The 16,254-nt window shown below is 44.2% G+C and overlaps 1 protein-coding gene across 1 annotated transcript in view; it reads left to right on the top strand.

The window, feature by feature from the left end:
• The window catches only part of LOC105541651 (spermatogenesis-associated protein 31D1-like), a gene marked incomplete at its 3' end in the record, with an annotated part of 37,537 nt that overhangs the window by 12,965 nt on the left and 8,318 nt on the right, over positions 1-16,254 (top strand). Inside the window, 8 exon segments of the mRNA XM_011982790.1 lie at positions 5,143-5,202; positions 5,463-5,724; positions 5,727-6,026; positions 6,532-6,680; positions 8,842-8,975; positions 9,435-9,724; positions 13,292-13,332; positions 13,575-13,638. Coding sequence (XP_011838180.1) covers positions 5,143-5,202; positions 5,463-5,724; positions 5,727-6,026; positions 6,532-6,680; positions 8,842-8,975; positions 9,435-9,724; positions 13,292-13,332; positions 13,575-13,638 — 1,300 coding nt within the window.

Below are 16,254 nucleotides of genomic sequence, written 5' to 3'. Positions count from 1 at the left end.
TAGCTGGGATTACAGGCATGTGCCACCATGCCCAGCTAATTTTGTATTTTTAGTAGAGATGGGGTTTCTCCATGTTGGTCAGGCTGGTCACGAACTCCCAACCTCAGGTGATCCACCTGCCTTGGCCTCCCAAAGTGTTGGGATTACAGGCATGAACCACCGCGCCTGGTCAGTTATATCTTTTTTTAAAACCCAGGCACTCTATGTCTTTTGATCACATTCTATGTCTTTTGATGAGATTCACATTTAAAAGAATTATTGATATGTAAGGACTTACTATGACCATTTTATTAATTTCTGTTTTGTAGTTCCTTTGTTCCTTTTACCAACTTCCTTAATGATTTGAGGATGTTTTCAAAACAAGCATTTTATACGATTCAATTATTCTCTTTCCTCTTAGCTTATAAATTATATTTGATTATTTTTGATATAGGGTCTAGCTCTGTTGCCCAGGCTGGAGTACAGTGGGATGGTAACGACTCACTGCAGCCTTTACCTCTTGGGCTCACAAAATCCTCCCACCTCAGCCTCCCAAGTAGCTGGGATAACAGGAATGTGCCACCACGCCCAGCTAATTTTTAAAAAATCTTTTTGTAGAGTTGGAGTCTCACTATGTTGCCTAGGTTGTTCTTGAACTCTTAGGTTAAAGTGATCCTCCTGCTTTGGCCTCCTAAAGTGCTGAGATTACAGGTATGAGCCACTATGCCCAGCCATAAATTACATTTCTTAAAAAAAAATTAGTGGTTGCCCTAGTTTGTAATATATTGCATTTACAGCCAATCTTAATTCACTTTCAAATAACACTATACTGTTTCACAGTATAGTAGCACAGGTACCTTAAAATAAAATGTTTCCAATGCTTTCTTCCTCTCACTTATAACATTATTGTCATTCATTTTACTCATCCATGATACTATAATCACAAAAATGCTGTTTTTGGCATTGTTCTTATTATGACAATTAAGAATAAGAACAATGAAAGTTTTATTTTACCTTTATTTATTCCTTTGTTGGTGCCCTTCCTTTTTTAAAAAAATAGATAGATAGATAGATAGATAGATAGATAGATAGATAGATAGATCTGAGTGATCATTTTCCTTTTCTCTGAAGAGCTACCTTTAAATTTCTTGTAGGGCGGATTTGCTGGTAATTAATTCCTCCTGATTTTTTGTTTGTTTGTTTGTTTTGACCAGGGAAAGTTTTTATGTCTTCTTCACCTTTGAAAGATAATTTTGCTGGATTTTTCTGGGGGTAGGGTGTGGGGTGAAGGGAGTGGGCTTCTAGGCTTCTAGCAACACTTTAAATATTTTACTCTATTCTTCTTCCTTGCATTGTTTTATCATGAGAAGTCCAAATTTTTTATTCTTGTTCCTCTATAGGTAAGGTGTTTTTTTACCCCTCTGGATTCTTTCAATATTTTTTTCACTGGGTTTTCTGCAGTTTGAGTATGATATGCCCGGCCGTAGATTTTTTTTTTTTTGAGACAGAGTCTCACTCTGTTGCCCAGTCTGGAGTGCAGCAGTGCGATCTCGGCTCACTGCAACCTCCGTCTCCTGGGTTCAAGCAATTCTTCTGCCTCAGCCTTCCGAGTGATTACAGGCACATGCCACCACATCCAGCTAATTTTTGTATTTTTAGTAGAGACAGAGTTTTGCCATGTTAGCCAGGCTGGTCTTGAACTCCTGACCTCAGTTGATCCATCCACCTTGGCCTCCCAAAGTGCTGGGATTACAGGTGTGAGCCACTGCGCCCAGCCCTGGATGTAGATTTTTAAAGTATTTATTTTGCTTCGTGTTATCTGAGCTTCCATGATCTATAGCAGTCTGTCATCAATTTTGGAAAATTCTGTCATTATTACTTTAAATATTTCTTCTGCTTTATCCTCTCTTCTCCTTCTGGTATTCCAATGATATATTATGGTAAACATTTTGAAACTGTCTCACAATTCTTGGGTAATTTGGGTTTTAAAATTTATTTTTTTTCCCTTTGCATTCAGTTTGGGAAGGATCTATTGATATATATTCAAACTCACTCATTCTTTCCCTGGCCAAATGTAGTCTCCTGATGGCCGATCAAAGGCATTCTTCATGTCCACTGTGATTTTTAAAAATTTCTAACATTTCCTTTTGATTCTTAGGGTTTCTATCTCTTTATTTACAGTCCTCATCTGTTCTTGCATGTTGCCTACTTCTTCCATTAGAACCCTTATTAATCATAGTTTTTTCTATTCCATGTCTGATAAATCCTAAATTGGTGCCATATGTGAGTGCAGATCTGAGGCTAGATTTGTTTATTTAGAATTTTTTTTTTTGCCTTTTGGCATGCCTTGTGATTTTCAGTTGAACGCCAGACCCAATGTATTGAGGTAAATAGGCTATTAGTGCTAGGATTTATGTTAATGTGGCTAGGACTTGAGCTGTGTTAAGTGTTTGCTGCTGTAGTACATAACAGAGCCTCCTCAATTTTCTCCAGTTTCCTTGTTTTTGTCTCCTCTGGTATCGTTAGCTTTCCCTAAGATTATCTTCTTAAATAAGAGTCTACACCTTGTAGTTCTTTGCACCATCATCCCGTTCCTATACTGGAGTTCTGTTAATGTGGTGCTAGGGTATGTAGGAGGTGATGCAATTAAATCTCAGTCTTTTAGTCCTGTGTCCCTGGGCTGTGATGTTCACCAGTGTTTCCAAGCTTTTTTTCCCCCACCTCTTAGATGAGACGCGAAGGCTAGATGGGGCTGGAGTTGGGTAACTTCCTTTTGTCACGTAAGATCATGCTCTGGTAGCCTTTTTCCCTAATGAATAGGCCTCTATTATGAAGAACACTCAGTATCTTTGAAAATGGTAACCTTTCCCTTGTCCCTGCCAGAAGCATGAGTTTTCTCATTGCTCTTCATTGTGAGAACCTGATGGGTTTCCCAGAGGTAAAACCCATGAAAATGTAGGGGACTCCCTACGACTGTGACCCCAGGAATTTTCTCACTCTCATACTAGTTCACAAACTTCCTCCAGCAATTTGTCAAAGTGTCCATTTAAGTGTTCCGACCAGTTTACGGCTTCAGTGGCTTCTGCTCCAGGTAAGCTGATCTCAATTATGATTCTCTTTATTCATATTTCTGAGGATTTTAGGGGGTGGTTTGCCCTACAACCTCAATTCCCCAGTGGCTCCAGGAAGTTATTTTCAATTTGTTCAGCCTTTTCCTTCCAAAGATGGGAGTGGTAAGTTTTTTGAATGTCAGAGCTGGAACCAGAAGTATCCCCTCAGAAAATGATTCCTTATTTTCCTGTTCTTCTTCCCACATTTATAAATGAGTTTGTTGGCTTAGAGAGACACTTGACATGGGAAGTCTGAGGAGAGGCTAGAACATCACTATTCTAAGGGAAGATGTCAGACAGAGGTAGGGGTTCAGGAGGACTAAGGTTTCCATCTGAAGCTCACAGACTCCCTATCTGGCTGTAATGGAGAATTTCAGGATAAAATCCCAAAAACAGTGATTCTGTGGTACTGGATTAAATTATTGAGACTGTGGACTCTCAAAAGAACAGCTTCTCCTGACACTCGATCATGAGTAGTATTTCCATGTCACGTGTCACTCAGCCAAACCTTCCTTCATGTTGGGCTGATGAGGAGGGCAATGCTGAGAGCCTCTGAGCAGAAGCTGAAGCTGGAGTGCTGTTTCCAGGACACAGGTTCTGTGAGGGAGCAAGATGTGGCTGTTGGCCTCTGAATCTGTGCCTTCCTTGAACTGAGGACTGCTAACTGAGAACATCAAGTGTAGCTCTCATAGACAAAACTGTCCTTTGAATTTTTCAAAGGGAAAAATTGGAAATATTTTATCACCTTTAAAACTTGAAAAAAGAAGCTTTTTTTTTTTTTTTTTTTTTTTTTTTTTTTTTTGAGACTGAGTCTTGCTCTATTGCCTAGGTTAGAGTGCAGTGGCATGACTTGGCCCACTGCAGTCTCTGCCTCCCGGGTTCAAAATATTCTCATGACTCAGCTTCCCGAGTAACTGGGATTACAGGCTTTCACCATCACACCCAGAATAAACACATTTCTATTAATTAAGATAGAGAGTCATATTGTTCTTGTATAATCAATGTCTGAGCTTCCTAGAGGAGTGAGAGAAGTGAGTTCTGGCCTCGCATTATTTTCTTTTTGTTCTTAGCATCAAGGCAGAGCCAAGAGGAGAAAGAAAAATGGAACATTTAAAGGTAAGGTTCTGCCCATTCAACCTCAGCTCCCCAAAGATGACCCTTCCTATCTCTTCCATGAGGTTTCAGGTTCCCAATCTCTGAGGATGTCAGTTACTAGATACAGTCTCTCTTAGAAAACAGTCCTCACAGGAGAGGCTCACGGGAAAGCAATCAGACCTGAGACACTTCTCGGAGTTCCTGCTCTGCTCATCCATGCACAAGAAGGAGTGATGAACCTGGGCAATGGGTGTTGCCCAGTAGGTGGCCATGTGAGATCTATGGTGGAAGGACTACTGGTTGGTTGGTTTGGAGTCACAACTTCTGTCTCTCCACTTTGTATAAGTACTTTGACCTCCTCCTTTGTGAGATAACCGCTGACATCTGTGCTTCATGTGATTTATTTTTATTTTTATTTTATTTTTTTTGAGACAGAATCTCACTCTGTTGCCCAGGTTGGAGTGCAGTGGTGTGACCTCCACTCACTGCAAGCTCCGCCTCCTGGGTTCACACCATTCTCCTGCCTCAACCTTTGAGTACCTGGGACTACAGGTGCTCACCACCACATCCGGCTAATTTTTTGTATTTTTAGTAGAGATGGGGTTTCACCATGTTAGCCAGGATGGTCTCAGTCTCCTGACCTCGTGATCCACCCACCTTGGCCTCCCAAAGTGCTGGGATTACAGTCATGAGCCACCGCACCTGGTCCCATGTGATGGGTTTGGGCATCACATGGAATATTGTATGTAAAAGGACTTTATAAATGAAGCCACTTACATATGTGAACCGTGTTAATATTATCAATGACAATTTGAGCTTTTCTACAGATCCTTGAGGTTCTTCAAGACCAATCAACCAAGGGCACCCCTAAGGGGCATTCTACTTAGCCCATTCTACTTAAGATCTCTTTGCTTCTAACTTCATCACTATTCTGTTACTCACCCTACTGGCTTTTCAGTTGGAGAACTTGCCAGAGTGAAGTAGAGGAAGAGAGGAAGCTGTTTTTTCTTCTGCAAAGGTGACTCAACATTATTCTTCTTTCCAGTATCCCTCTTTTTAGTAGAGTTCATGTAATTATAGGGTGCTACAAAAGCCTGGGGTTGAAATGGGAGGAAAAATCCAGTGTCAGAGTGTAAAAGCCATAGGGAAAGGGGTAAAAGGTATACTGTGAGATAAGGAAAGTGGAAGGGGGCATATGAAAAGACAGCATGCATTGTGAGGTCTTATCTTTGCAAGACCTGTCAAGGTCACATATGTTTGTTTCAATCCTGGCTGCAGCTTTGTACCTCTTGTCTCCTGTAGTCCTCTGGCCCAGCATTACAATACCATCCGTTTTCATCAACTATTATGTCCAGACCTTCTCTGTGAGGTGTGTAACAGAGCAACTGCTGAGGTCAAGTGACTGCTGTTCCAGGAGTCCCCGTAAGATGCTGCTCCCTCTGTGTCCCCTTTGGCTTCCACAGCTTCTGTGACCAAGTCATCATTAACTCTAACCTCTGCCCTTCCAGCAACCCTTCTAGAAGACCTAATACTGGCTCCTCTCTGCCTGAGCCTTCTCCTCTGCCCTGCTCCATTCTCTCCCCTGACCTGAATATCCTCTTAGCTGACTTATTTTCACCCTCATCGCTGAGTGACACTCTGCCACCACAGCCTGTTCCTCCCTTGGATTCCAGATTCTCTGTGGACCATTCCCCATCCCAACAGCTTGCTTTTCCCCCTCTCCCACCACAACACACTCAGAAGGCAGATACTGATCTCCAACCCAAGGCCTCTCTGTCTCTGAACCCCGCCCTTGACCCCACCCTTTCCCAAGATATCAACCCCTTATCTGATGTTTCCCGGGCAATGAATCCCACTAATTCATGTGCTTGTGATCACACGCCACCAACCCTGTCTGCTTCACCACTGCAAGACTGAACTGTGACTCAATCTAAATCAAGTTCCGTGTTATTGAAACCTGTTTCAGAGATGCCCTCTATGGAAAGTCCCATTTGGTTGTCCACTTATGTTCCAACAATCAGAGGCACGGACCATTCCAACTCAGAATTCTCCTGGTGGCAGCCTCACATCAGGAACATGTTCCTTCCCAGATTACCATACCCTGATTTTCAGCGGGAGCATGTTTCCCTTCCTTCACCAGAGACCTGTCTCTGGGAAGATTCTGATACCAAGCACATGGAGGCCAGTAGCCATTCGTTTTTGGCCTTAAGATACAGGCACTCCTAGAAAAACAAATAAAAAAAGAATGGCTTTCCAGATTTTGGAGAAGAAAGAAAAGGAGAAGGGATTATTTTCAAAGTAAATGGGGTCAGAATACCAACTGACATCTTCAGGAAATTTATTGCAGTCCCTTGTTGATGAGCAGGACACCATAGGCCCCCAAACCAGCTGGAACACCAAAGGCACACCAGAGCAGCTGCGCATTTGTCAGCAGCTCCTGCATGTCAAAACTTTGGGGGGAAGTGTGCGACAGAAATATAGCCACGGCCAGGCTTGGTGGCTCACGCCTGTAATCCCAGCACTTTGGGAGGCCGAGGGGGGCAGATCATGAGGTCAGAAGATCGAGACCATCCTGGCTAACACGGTGAAACCCCGTCTCTACTAAAAACACAAAAGATTAGCTGGGCGTGGTGGTGGGCGCCTGTAGTCCCAGCTACTTGGGAGGCTGAGGCAGGAGAATGGCTTGAACCCGGGAGGCAGAGCTTGCAGTGAGCCGACATCATGCCACTGCATTCCAGCCTGGGGAACAGAGCGAGACTCCGTCTCAAAAAAACAAAACAAAACAAAAAAAACCCAAAAAGAAATATAGCAAGCTTTTCTAGGGTCTTTCCTCTCTGCATAGTATGTCCTTAGTGGTTACTCTCCTGATCTCTAGGAGCAGTTCCCCACTAGTGTCTTGCTTTATTGTATTCAATACAGTCCAAATGCATGATCAAGAATCTCTACCACTTCCTCAGTTCCACCATCATCCCCTCACCCCTATACATCCCCAATCCTTTCCTCAAACCAACCACCAACCCCAGATCCTACCTATCGCTCAGATCCATTCCCAGGCTCACCTTCACTCCTCACTCCCTACCCTACCATCATCTTCTCCATCCCAGGTTAAGGACTGTGGAATATCTTCCCATATACTCCAGAATGAGGCTGACTCTCACACCTCAAATCAACATCTGGAATGGCATGTGTTACAGAAACAACAGGAACATTTGTGGGGTTTAGTCCCTTTGCTCCAAAAATCTTAAGAAGCCCTTCATCCTCCAGCTCCCAACCTTCCATTGGTCAGCCAGTCCTCCCAGGCCTATGTTGCAGTCTCCACTTTTCCTGGTTACTTTCATATCAGAAATGATCCCTAGGAGAAATTGGAGCTCCATGTTCCAAAGAGGCCAATCTTACGCTGGTGCCTTCATACCTGCAGGAATCTAGGGTCTCTATCACTGAGGAAGCCTCAGTGCAAATCAACAGAAATATCTTAGCAGAACTGCAGACATACTCACAACCCCTTGAGCTTCAGGGTCACAGTAGCAAAAATCTAGGGAAGATAGAATTGAGTCTCCCAGGAAGTTTCCATGAGAGGTCCCAACAAAGTTTCAGCTGTGAAATGACACGGCAAAGAATCTTGAGTATATCTTGGCGAAGTGCCCATTACATACCCCACCAATGGTCTCAGAGAACTACCTGGTGAAGGGTCTGAGGGCTGTCTCTGACAGAAAAAGTAACTGGGTAGGTCACTCAAGGAATGAATTACTAAGTGTATGAAGGAGGAACTTAGACCAGAATCAAGTGAAAACCATTCTTAGATTACATTTGAGCAGGAAGTTTTGGCAGGTCACTTTGGATAGGATTCCTATCTGAGTATGTTGTTCATGTCTGGCTCACAATACATTGCCTCCTTCTGGGAGTTCCCATACCAATAAGGAAAACAGAAATGTGGCACCATTGGTGGGAAGGGTGTACTGCAAGATTACCACTCTGGAACTTTCCTTTCTTGATTCCAAAACCCATCAGGTATTAGAGGCTCATATGATGAGGGTTAGGGTAAGTCAGAGGTGGGGGTCTACCCTTCAAGGTTCTTGAATCCATAAAATTCTATATGTTGAGAAAAGCCAAAACATGGCCTCTTCCCCAACTTAACTTTCCTTTGTCTACCACTTATATTTCTAGGATGGTTTCTAAAGGTGTGGTTTCCAGGTCCCTTGAGGGATGCTCTAATGCTTTTCAGGGACACAAGTTAGAAATGACAAATCCAGTTCCCAGCTTGGATTGTCCTCTCCCTGCCACTTCATCTGTAAACACAGGATAGGGAGCCTTGAGACAATCACCCTCTCCTACTCACTGTAAGCTTATAGAGACTGCCCAGACAATTGAGGATGGCAGACAGACTTTTCTGCCCCCTATACACAGCATCATAGACAAAGAGAATCATAATGAGATTGTACTAGCCAATAGACACAGCTCAGAGCTGTCCACAAGGCAAGACAGGGGTAGAGATGAATCAAGGAATGAGAAGGTGAGTCCCAGCAATAGTGTAGAAAGGCTTCAGGGCAAACAAAATGGTAGCAGAAACTTCAGAACATTTTTCTATGTCCAACGTGTCCAGGGAGATAGAGGAGCTCTGTGCTCTTCAATCATAATCTAATGATATCTTGACAACCAGTGAGTTGGGAAGCTCCTCAGTGATGAACACAAGTAAAAGTAAAGAAGAAACTACTTTGACCTCCAAATACTCCCCACCAAGAATATTGATTGCTGAAGATCCTAAATCATCAGACTTTAAAGGACAGCTGGTTAGTGAGTTAAAGTTTAAATTGCAGAGTGGGGAGCATAGTCAGGCTCAAGGTTGTCTCAGCAACATGTTCTTTACTTCAGATAGCTTGATTTCTGATTCCTCACTGGCTTAATCCCTGAGTTTCTCCAGTGAGGACAAGGCAGCTTCCCAGGTACTGCATATCCACCCAGACAATGGAGGGATCAGCATGAAGCAGTTGCAAGAGCCCCAAGTCTCTAAGTATGTCTTATGGGAGTGCCAGGATAAGAATTTCCCATCAGCCAAGAGGGGACCCAAAGCAAGAGAATGTGGGAGCGAGGACTTGGGATTAGGGACATCCAAAGCCACAAGGAAGAGCCATCTTGGCAAGGACAGGAAATTAGAGGCGACTTCAAAGTCTCTGTCACAGAAAGAACCATTTCGTCCTGGAAGTTACTTCGGAAAAAAAGATGAGACATTTTCTTCAGTGGATTGATTTTAAGAGAAAAAGCACAGGGCAGAAAGTCCCATGCAAAAAGACAAGCTAATGCCAGCCTTTGTACAGCACCAAGACCTAGTGGAAGGTAGACCTGTCTTTATGAGGCCTCTTGAAGCTCTTGAGCTCATGACAGCCATTGGGAAGATACTAGAGGAGAAACTGGCATGTAGGCAGGAACCTGAGGACTTGGAATTAAGTCAGCAGAAGAAAAGCCGCAGACTCAGGCAGAGCCTGACAACGGATGACCCTCCAACTATTGGCTTCCCTCTGAACACTGGCAAGGGGAAGGGTCAAGTACCAACCCTTATAACCAAGAAGCTGTCTCTGCTGACCCAAGTTATCTTTCAAGCATTAGATGGATCAGGACTAGGATCAGTCATCCCCAGAAAGTTGTGACATTTAAAGAGCAGCTATTATGCCAGAGTAATCCCCCTTCCCTGCCCTCTAGTGAGTCTGTGTCCCATCCAAGCCCCACCTGCAGGCAAGTATGTGCCCCTGACATCACACCAGCTTAAGGCACTGTGTTCAAAGATTTGACCCTTCTTTGCAAACAGAAAATGCTTCTCCAGCACTTACAGGAAGGAAAAATTTTCCCCAAAGAATAATCCAGTTCTTGTAGAAAGAGCCTCTCAGTTTTCATGATAGTATATCCTCTGATGAGAGCAATCTCCTTTTAGCACAATCAAGACTATTGACCCTGCCCAACAAATGTTTCTTGTACTATAGAGTGGTGTTCTCCGTGTACTGCTCTGGAGGTGTGGGTTTTGGGTATCCCAGAGCTTGTGCTCAGGGAAAGGAAGGAATTAGTTTAGGTCTCATTGCTTTTCTCTTTTGCCTTCTAAAAGATGACCAGTCCCTTGTAGGGAGCCTGATAATGGCTTTCTCAGTCTTATCCTAGGGTCTTTTGACACTTTTCAGATGTCCTGTAATTAAAACACTATTATTTCATAAAAGTACAAAAAGTTTACTCTAAAACCTTTCAAGGCTTTTCAAAGTGAGAAAAACCCTTTGAAAAATCCAAAGTCCAGAACTTGGCTCAAATTATCCTTTTACTGGCTACCTGGCTATCTTAAAGTACATACAGCTGTAGAGTACAGTGAGTTACTCTGGCATAATAAAGCCAGAAATTCCCTTGCTGCCTCCAGGCAGTTTTTTTTTTTTTTGGAGACAGAGTTTTGCACTTGTTGCCCAGGCTGGAGTGCAGTGGTATGATCTTGGCTCACCGCAACCTCTGCCTCCTGGGTTCAAGTGATTCTCCTGCCTCAGCCTCCTGAGTAGCTGGGAATACAGGCATGTGCCACCACGCCTGGCTAATTTTATATTTTTAGTAGAGACGGGGTTTCTCCATGTTGGTCAGGCTGGTCTTGAACTCCTGACCTCAGGTGATCTGCCCACCTCGGCCTCCCGAAATGCTGGGATTATAGGCGTGAGCCACCGCGCCCAGCCATTAGGAAGTTTTAGAGTTGGAAGTGTGGTGGTTTTTAGACCCTGAAATCAGTGACAGGGAGAAATCTTTTTCTTGGATCTCTCCGTGAGGAATAAATATTCCTCCCAAGAGCCAGCCCTTCTCTCCCTCATGAAGTTTGGGGCAATGTGCCCTGTTCCCCACCTCCTACCTTACCCTAATGATAATGGAAAATGGGTGGTTGTACATCTTTTCCCTTTCTGTACCCTTTTTGGAGCAGTAATGGGGATAGAAAGTGCATCTCTGAAAGAGGCCAGGAATAAAAATAATTTTCTGAAAACAGTAGTTTACTTTCATTTTTAAAAAGCTACTGACTCCAGAACATCAGACAGGTGAGTGGTCATTGTATGAGGCACGAATGGGTGGATTTTGCTATTGTGGACACTTATTTGGCTGAGGTATGGTCCAGGCAGTGGGTGGGTCCTGCTGAAAAATCTGTTATATGTGGCATATTACTCTGTCTAAAAAGAGTATTTTGAAGTTGACCATAAGGTCTCTTTGCTTATGAGGTTATCTTGAGGAAAGAGAAGACTCCCTTCCTTAGGGAATCTCTTCAAGATGCATGGCTTGATAGCACTCTTACAAGACCAAGGGATTGCGTGGCAATGACTTGTAGGAATGGTCACCAGGCAGTTACTCAGAACTTGGGAGAAAAGGAGACAGAGAGCAAGAAAAATGTAATGGGAGAGTGAGTGGGCAAGGAAAATAAAAAGAAGAGGTAAAAGTATAACCTCATCATCCCTACTCATAACTCCATCCTGGCATCCACTGCACCCAACACTCCTTTAGCTAGGCCTCACCTCCTAGAGTCTAATAAGGGATTTGTAGAGTACAATGATTCCACTTCAGTATGAGTACGAGGGATGATCTTTGAGCATAAAGACAATATTTGCAGGGATGTTGTCAGACACAGTATCATCCTATTTGGAGAAGGTGATCTTGGTCCCTGCCTTCCAGTCATGCTGCTACACCTTACACCAAAGTTATGATGATTTACAAGTATGTTAGATATGTATTGCTGTGTAATAGACACCTCAAAATTTAGTGGCCTAAAAAATATGTTATCTTACAGTTTGTGGATCAGGAATCCAGGCAAGGCCTAGCTGGGTTCTCTGCTTCAGGGTCTCTCACAAGGCTGCAATCAAGGTGTCAGCTGGGGCTGGGGTCTCGTCTGAAGGCTTTACTGGGGAAGGATACCCTGCCATGCCCACTTATGTAGCTGTTGGCAGGATTCAGTTCCTCAAGGTCTATTGGACTAAGGTCCTCAATTCCTTGCTGACTGTTGGCTGGAGCTGGCTGGAGGCCACCTTCAGTTCCTTATCATGTGGGCCTCTCCAATGTGGTAGCTTGCTTCATCAAAGTCAGGAAAGGAGACAGTCTGCTAACAAACCAGAAGTTACATCTTTTGTAAACTAAAATTGAAAATGATATCCTATCATCTCTCCCTTTTTTCTACTGATTAGAAGCAAATCAGAAAGTCCAGCCCACATTTAAGGGGAGGGATAATTACACACGTGTCAGTATCATGAGATAGAGTCACTGGAGACTTCTTAGAAGACTTCCTAACAAAAGGGTCTCTTCTTGGCCATCCCATTGAGTTCACTGAAGCCAAAGTGGCCAAAGGTGCCAAATAGGTCGTCACCCTGATCCATATCCAGATTATCAAGGTGGAAGTTGTTTAACAGTTGAGTGGAGTGGTGGCTGGTTAAAAAACAAAAATAACTCCCCCTGCCGACAAATATCAAAGAAGTTGTAGCATCCAAAGAAAAAGAAAGTTGGTATGAAGGTAGAAGTGGTGTGGGGTCATCATGAATGGTAAAGTGAAAGGAGCCCTTAGAACCACCTGAAATACCACTGCCAGTATTCAAACTTAGAGGAGAAATTAGGGGCAAAAAGTCTGGAAGTAAGACTGGCCCTAGGCAGGAGGATTCGTACGGGGATGCCATTAATTTCCTCAGAATTCATTTCTATCCATGCCTTTGCTCTGTGTTATGAGTTGGCTTCATTAAGACTTTGTATCTGGTAAGTTCATAGCTATATTCTCCAGGCTTCAAGTGCAGATAAAAATAGGTTGCCTCTCCCACTAGTTCCTTCAAAAGTTCCATTAGTACGCTGCTGGCTCCAACTGGGTCGCATGCCCATTCCTAACCAATCACTATCGCCAAAAACGTGGAATGATCTTTTTAGCCAAGCCTGAGTTACATACCATCCTCAAAATAGTAGTGTTGGGAAAGGCAACTCCACCTGCACATGGACTGAAACCGAAACTGGGGTTAGTTCCCCATAAGGCAATAGAAGAAATATTTCCAGAAGGTGAGTAAATTCTGGGTGACAAAGATAAAATGGATTTACTAAAGCCCTCTCTCTTACTGCTCCATTTCTTCCTTCTTGTTCAGAGTCATGTCATTGACCAAAGCTTAGAAGTTCAGGAAGAATGGTAATTCTGTGGATGCCTTGGGAGGGGAAAAATTTGGGATGAGGTTCAGGGTAAGGAACCCTCAATCTGAAGGAAATCAGTTGAAGGCCTCAACATCCAGGTGAATAGATGTCATCTTAAAGCCCTTTACCTTCATTCCAGTCCAGTTATTGCCATACCCTAGAACTACCAGGAATATCTCTGCTTTCGGAAAAAAGACAGTCTGACATTCCACCCTTTATCCTTCTCACTTATGCCCTCAGTATGCCAGTTCTTCAACCAATTCAGGAATTGCAAACCACTTTAAACTTTCTCTTTGCCAATCAGGTAACCTTTTATTTCCCTCTTCAAGAAAAACCTCATAATCCACACTTAACCACAAACCTGGTTAAGATCTGGACTTTATGATCTACTCCAAACAACCTATCCCAGTGTCTTTTCATCTTTCCTGCCTGGAAAAATCCAACTTGCTACCTTTACTAGACCTGTCTTCTAAAAACAAGCTGATTCTTTTTGGATAAAATCACACAATTAAGTGTTTGGTGCCACCATTAATTCATTATCTACAACTAATGGCCAGTTTCTAACACTGCCTGAAAATAATCCGTTCATTCCTCCAGTGAGTACTTTGTGCTAGGCAGTCTTCTAAGCACTTGGGTCACACCAGTGAGGGAGCAAAGCTCTCTGTCTTGTGGAGTTTATCTTATTATTTTCTTAGTAAATTTCTTTGCTTATCTACTCAAAATTACAATTTCACTTTCCTAATTTTCTCCACCGTACTCACCCATTGAACATATGTGCTGGACCACATATATTACAAAGGAATGAGAAGCCAACAGATGGGAACCTTTCATCATAAAACTTAAAAATATCCCAAACACCTTGAACTCCCATCAAATAACTTTGCTCCTTCCTTCCATTATACTGAAAGAGGTTTCCCTCAGATACCCGCCTTGATCCTCCCAAGCTGTGATCCGTCCTTGGTTTCCAGTTCACAACACCCTCCACAGTGTATTGGAATATTTCGCTTAATAGTCTGTCTTCCAGACTGAGATCATGTCTCCCTCATCAAGGCTCTGTGCCCAGCATTTAGTGATTAGATAGCTCAGAAACTTCTGGAGGAATGAAAGAGCAATAGGAAAGATTTCAGACAGAAGGCACTGCCTCCTGTCCAGATACTCCAGCATCTGTATAGTAAAATTGTATAGCGTCCTTTGGGGCCCAACCTTACCCGGGGGTGGAGCCACGGCCGGGGCGAGGCTTCATCCAGGGGCCCGGCCTGAGAGGACGCGCTGCTGGGCTTCCTAAAGGCGGCAGCGTTGGCCACAAATCTCACCTCAGGCTTCTGGATTCTGTGTCCATCGCTTCCGGAAGACAAGAGCTGAGATTTGCTTCAAAGACATGGTCCTGGAAAAGGTCTCTGGTCACGGAGTACCCTTCTTCCCTACCCTGCTTGAAGGAGGATCCTTTCCTTTGTCCGCCATTTTCTTTTCTTTCTGTTTTTTCTTTTTCTTTTTTTTTTTTTTTTGAGACGGAGTCTCGCTCTGTGGCCCAGGCTGGAGTGCGGTGGCGCCATCTCGGCTCACTGCAAGCTCCGCCTCCCGGGTTCCCGCCATTCTCCTGCGTCAGCCTCCAGAGTAGCTGGGACTACAGGCGTCCGCCAACAGGCCGGCTAATTTTTTGTATTTTCAGTAGAAACGGAGTTTCCCCGTATTAGCCAGGGTGGTCTCCATCCCCGGACCTCGTCATCTGCCCGCCTCGGCCTCCCAAAGTGCTGGGACCACAGGCGTGAGCCACCGTGCCCGGCCTGGACCGCTAGTTTCATCCCAACTGGCAGCGCGCCTCGCTGACGTTCCCCCAACGGAACTCCAACGGCCCCGCCGGGGCTTGAGGCCTCGGAAACCGCTCAGAGCCCTGGGCGAGGGGCTGCACTCTCCAAGTATACTCGATGGAACTCGATGGAGATGATGGTATAATAATTACAGTAACAATGTTGACCGCTATTAAGGCTTCGCTTTGCATTGGCTGCCTGGCTTTGCATTGACTGCCTGGTTTGCACGAGTAACCTAACCTGAATCTCATATTTCACGTATTTTTTGGGGGAGATACTGATATCTGCTAGTAGGGTTGGCCCTGAGTGCTGCAATGAACGAGTAAAGAACTTTCAGTTAAGGGCCGAAGTTAAGGAATGGACTAAGGGCCCTGATGCAGTTACGACATGGCATTTTTCAGACACCGGAGAGGCCAGTGCCTTGGAAATAAATGCCTGCGCTGGACAGAAGGACAGTGTCAGATGCCAAAATGCTGGTCCATACACAAAGTTAAGAGCTCATCATCCCTCTCTGTAGGATCAGTAACTGGAAGAAGGATGCTGGCTCTACACGCTGTGTTTCAGAGGCGTCAAGTGCTCTAATCCCCTTCCCTCTGGAACCCAGAAGTGTGTCTAGTAGGAACGGTGGTTGGGAGCCCCAGATAAAGATCTACCAAGGCGCAGCGCCAGTGGACAGAGATAAGGTGTACTTCTGAGAGTGGAGGCACAGCCCTTTGTCGTGCCTTTCAAGATCCAGGACAGCAAGACAGGAGGCTCTCCAGCAGGAAGGACTGCAGGCTTTTGTGGGACAGCAAATCTCAGGTAACTGTCTTTAATTACACAAATATTGATATAGTCATGCATGTATTGAGAGCCTGCTACGTGTCTGTGTTCCTTGTTAGACAGGAATATCGCTATGTTTGCCCTCGTAAGAGGTGAGAGGGAATCCTTTTTGTGACTGTTTCCCTTTTTAGAAAGTAGTACAGGCCGGGCGCGGTGGCTCACGCTTTTGTAATCCCAGCACTTTGCAAGTCTGAGGTGGGCAGATCACGAGGTCAAGAAATCGAGACCATCCTGGCTAACATGGTGAAACCCCGTTTGTACTAAAAATATTAAAAATTAGCCGGGCGTGG

The sequence above is a fragment of the Mandrillus leucophaeus genome, unplaced genomic scaffold (assembly GCF_000951045.1).
Source record: "Mandrillus leucophaeus isolate KB7577 unplaced genomic scaffold, Mleu.le_1.0 Scaffold242, whole genome shotgun sequence".
NCBI lineage: Eukaryota > Metazoa > Chordata > Mammalia > Primates > Cercopithecidae > Mandrillus > Mandrillus leucophaeus.
The sequence above is the reverse complement of the archived record's forward strand: the minus strand, read 5'-3'. Positions and strand labels throughout refer to the sequence as shown.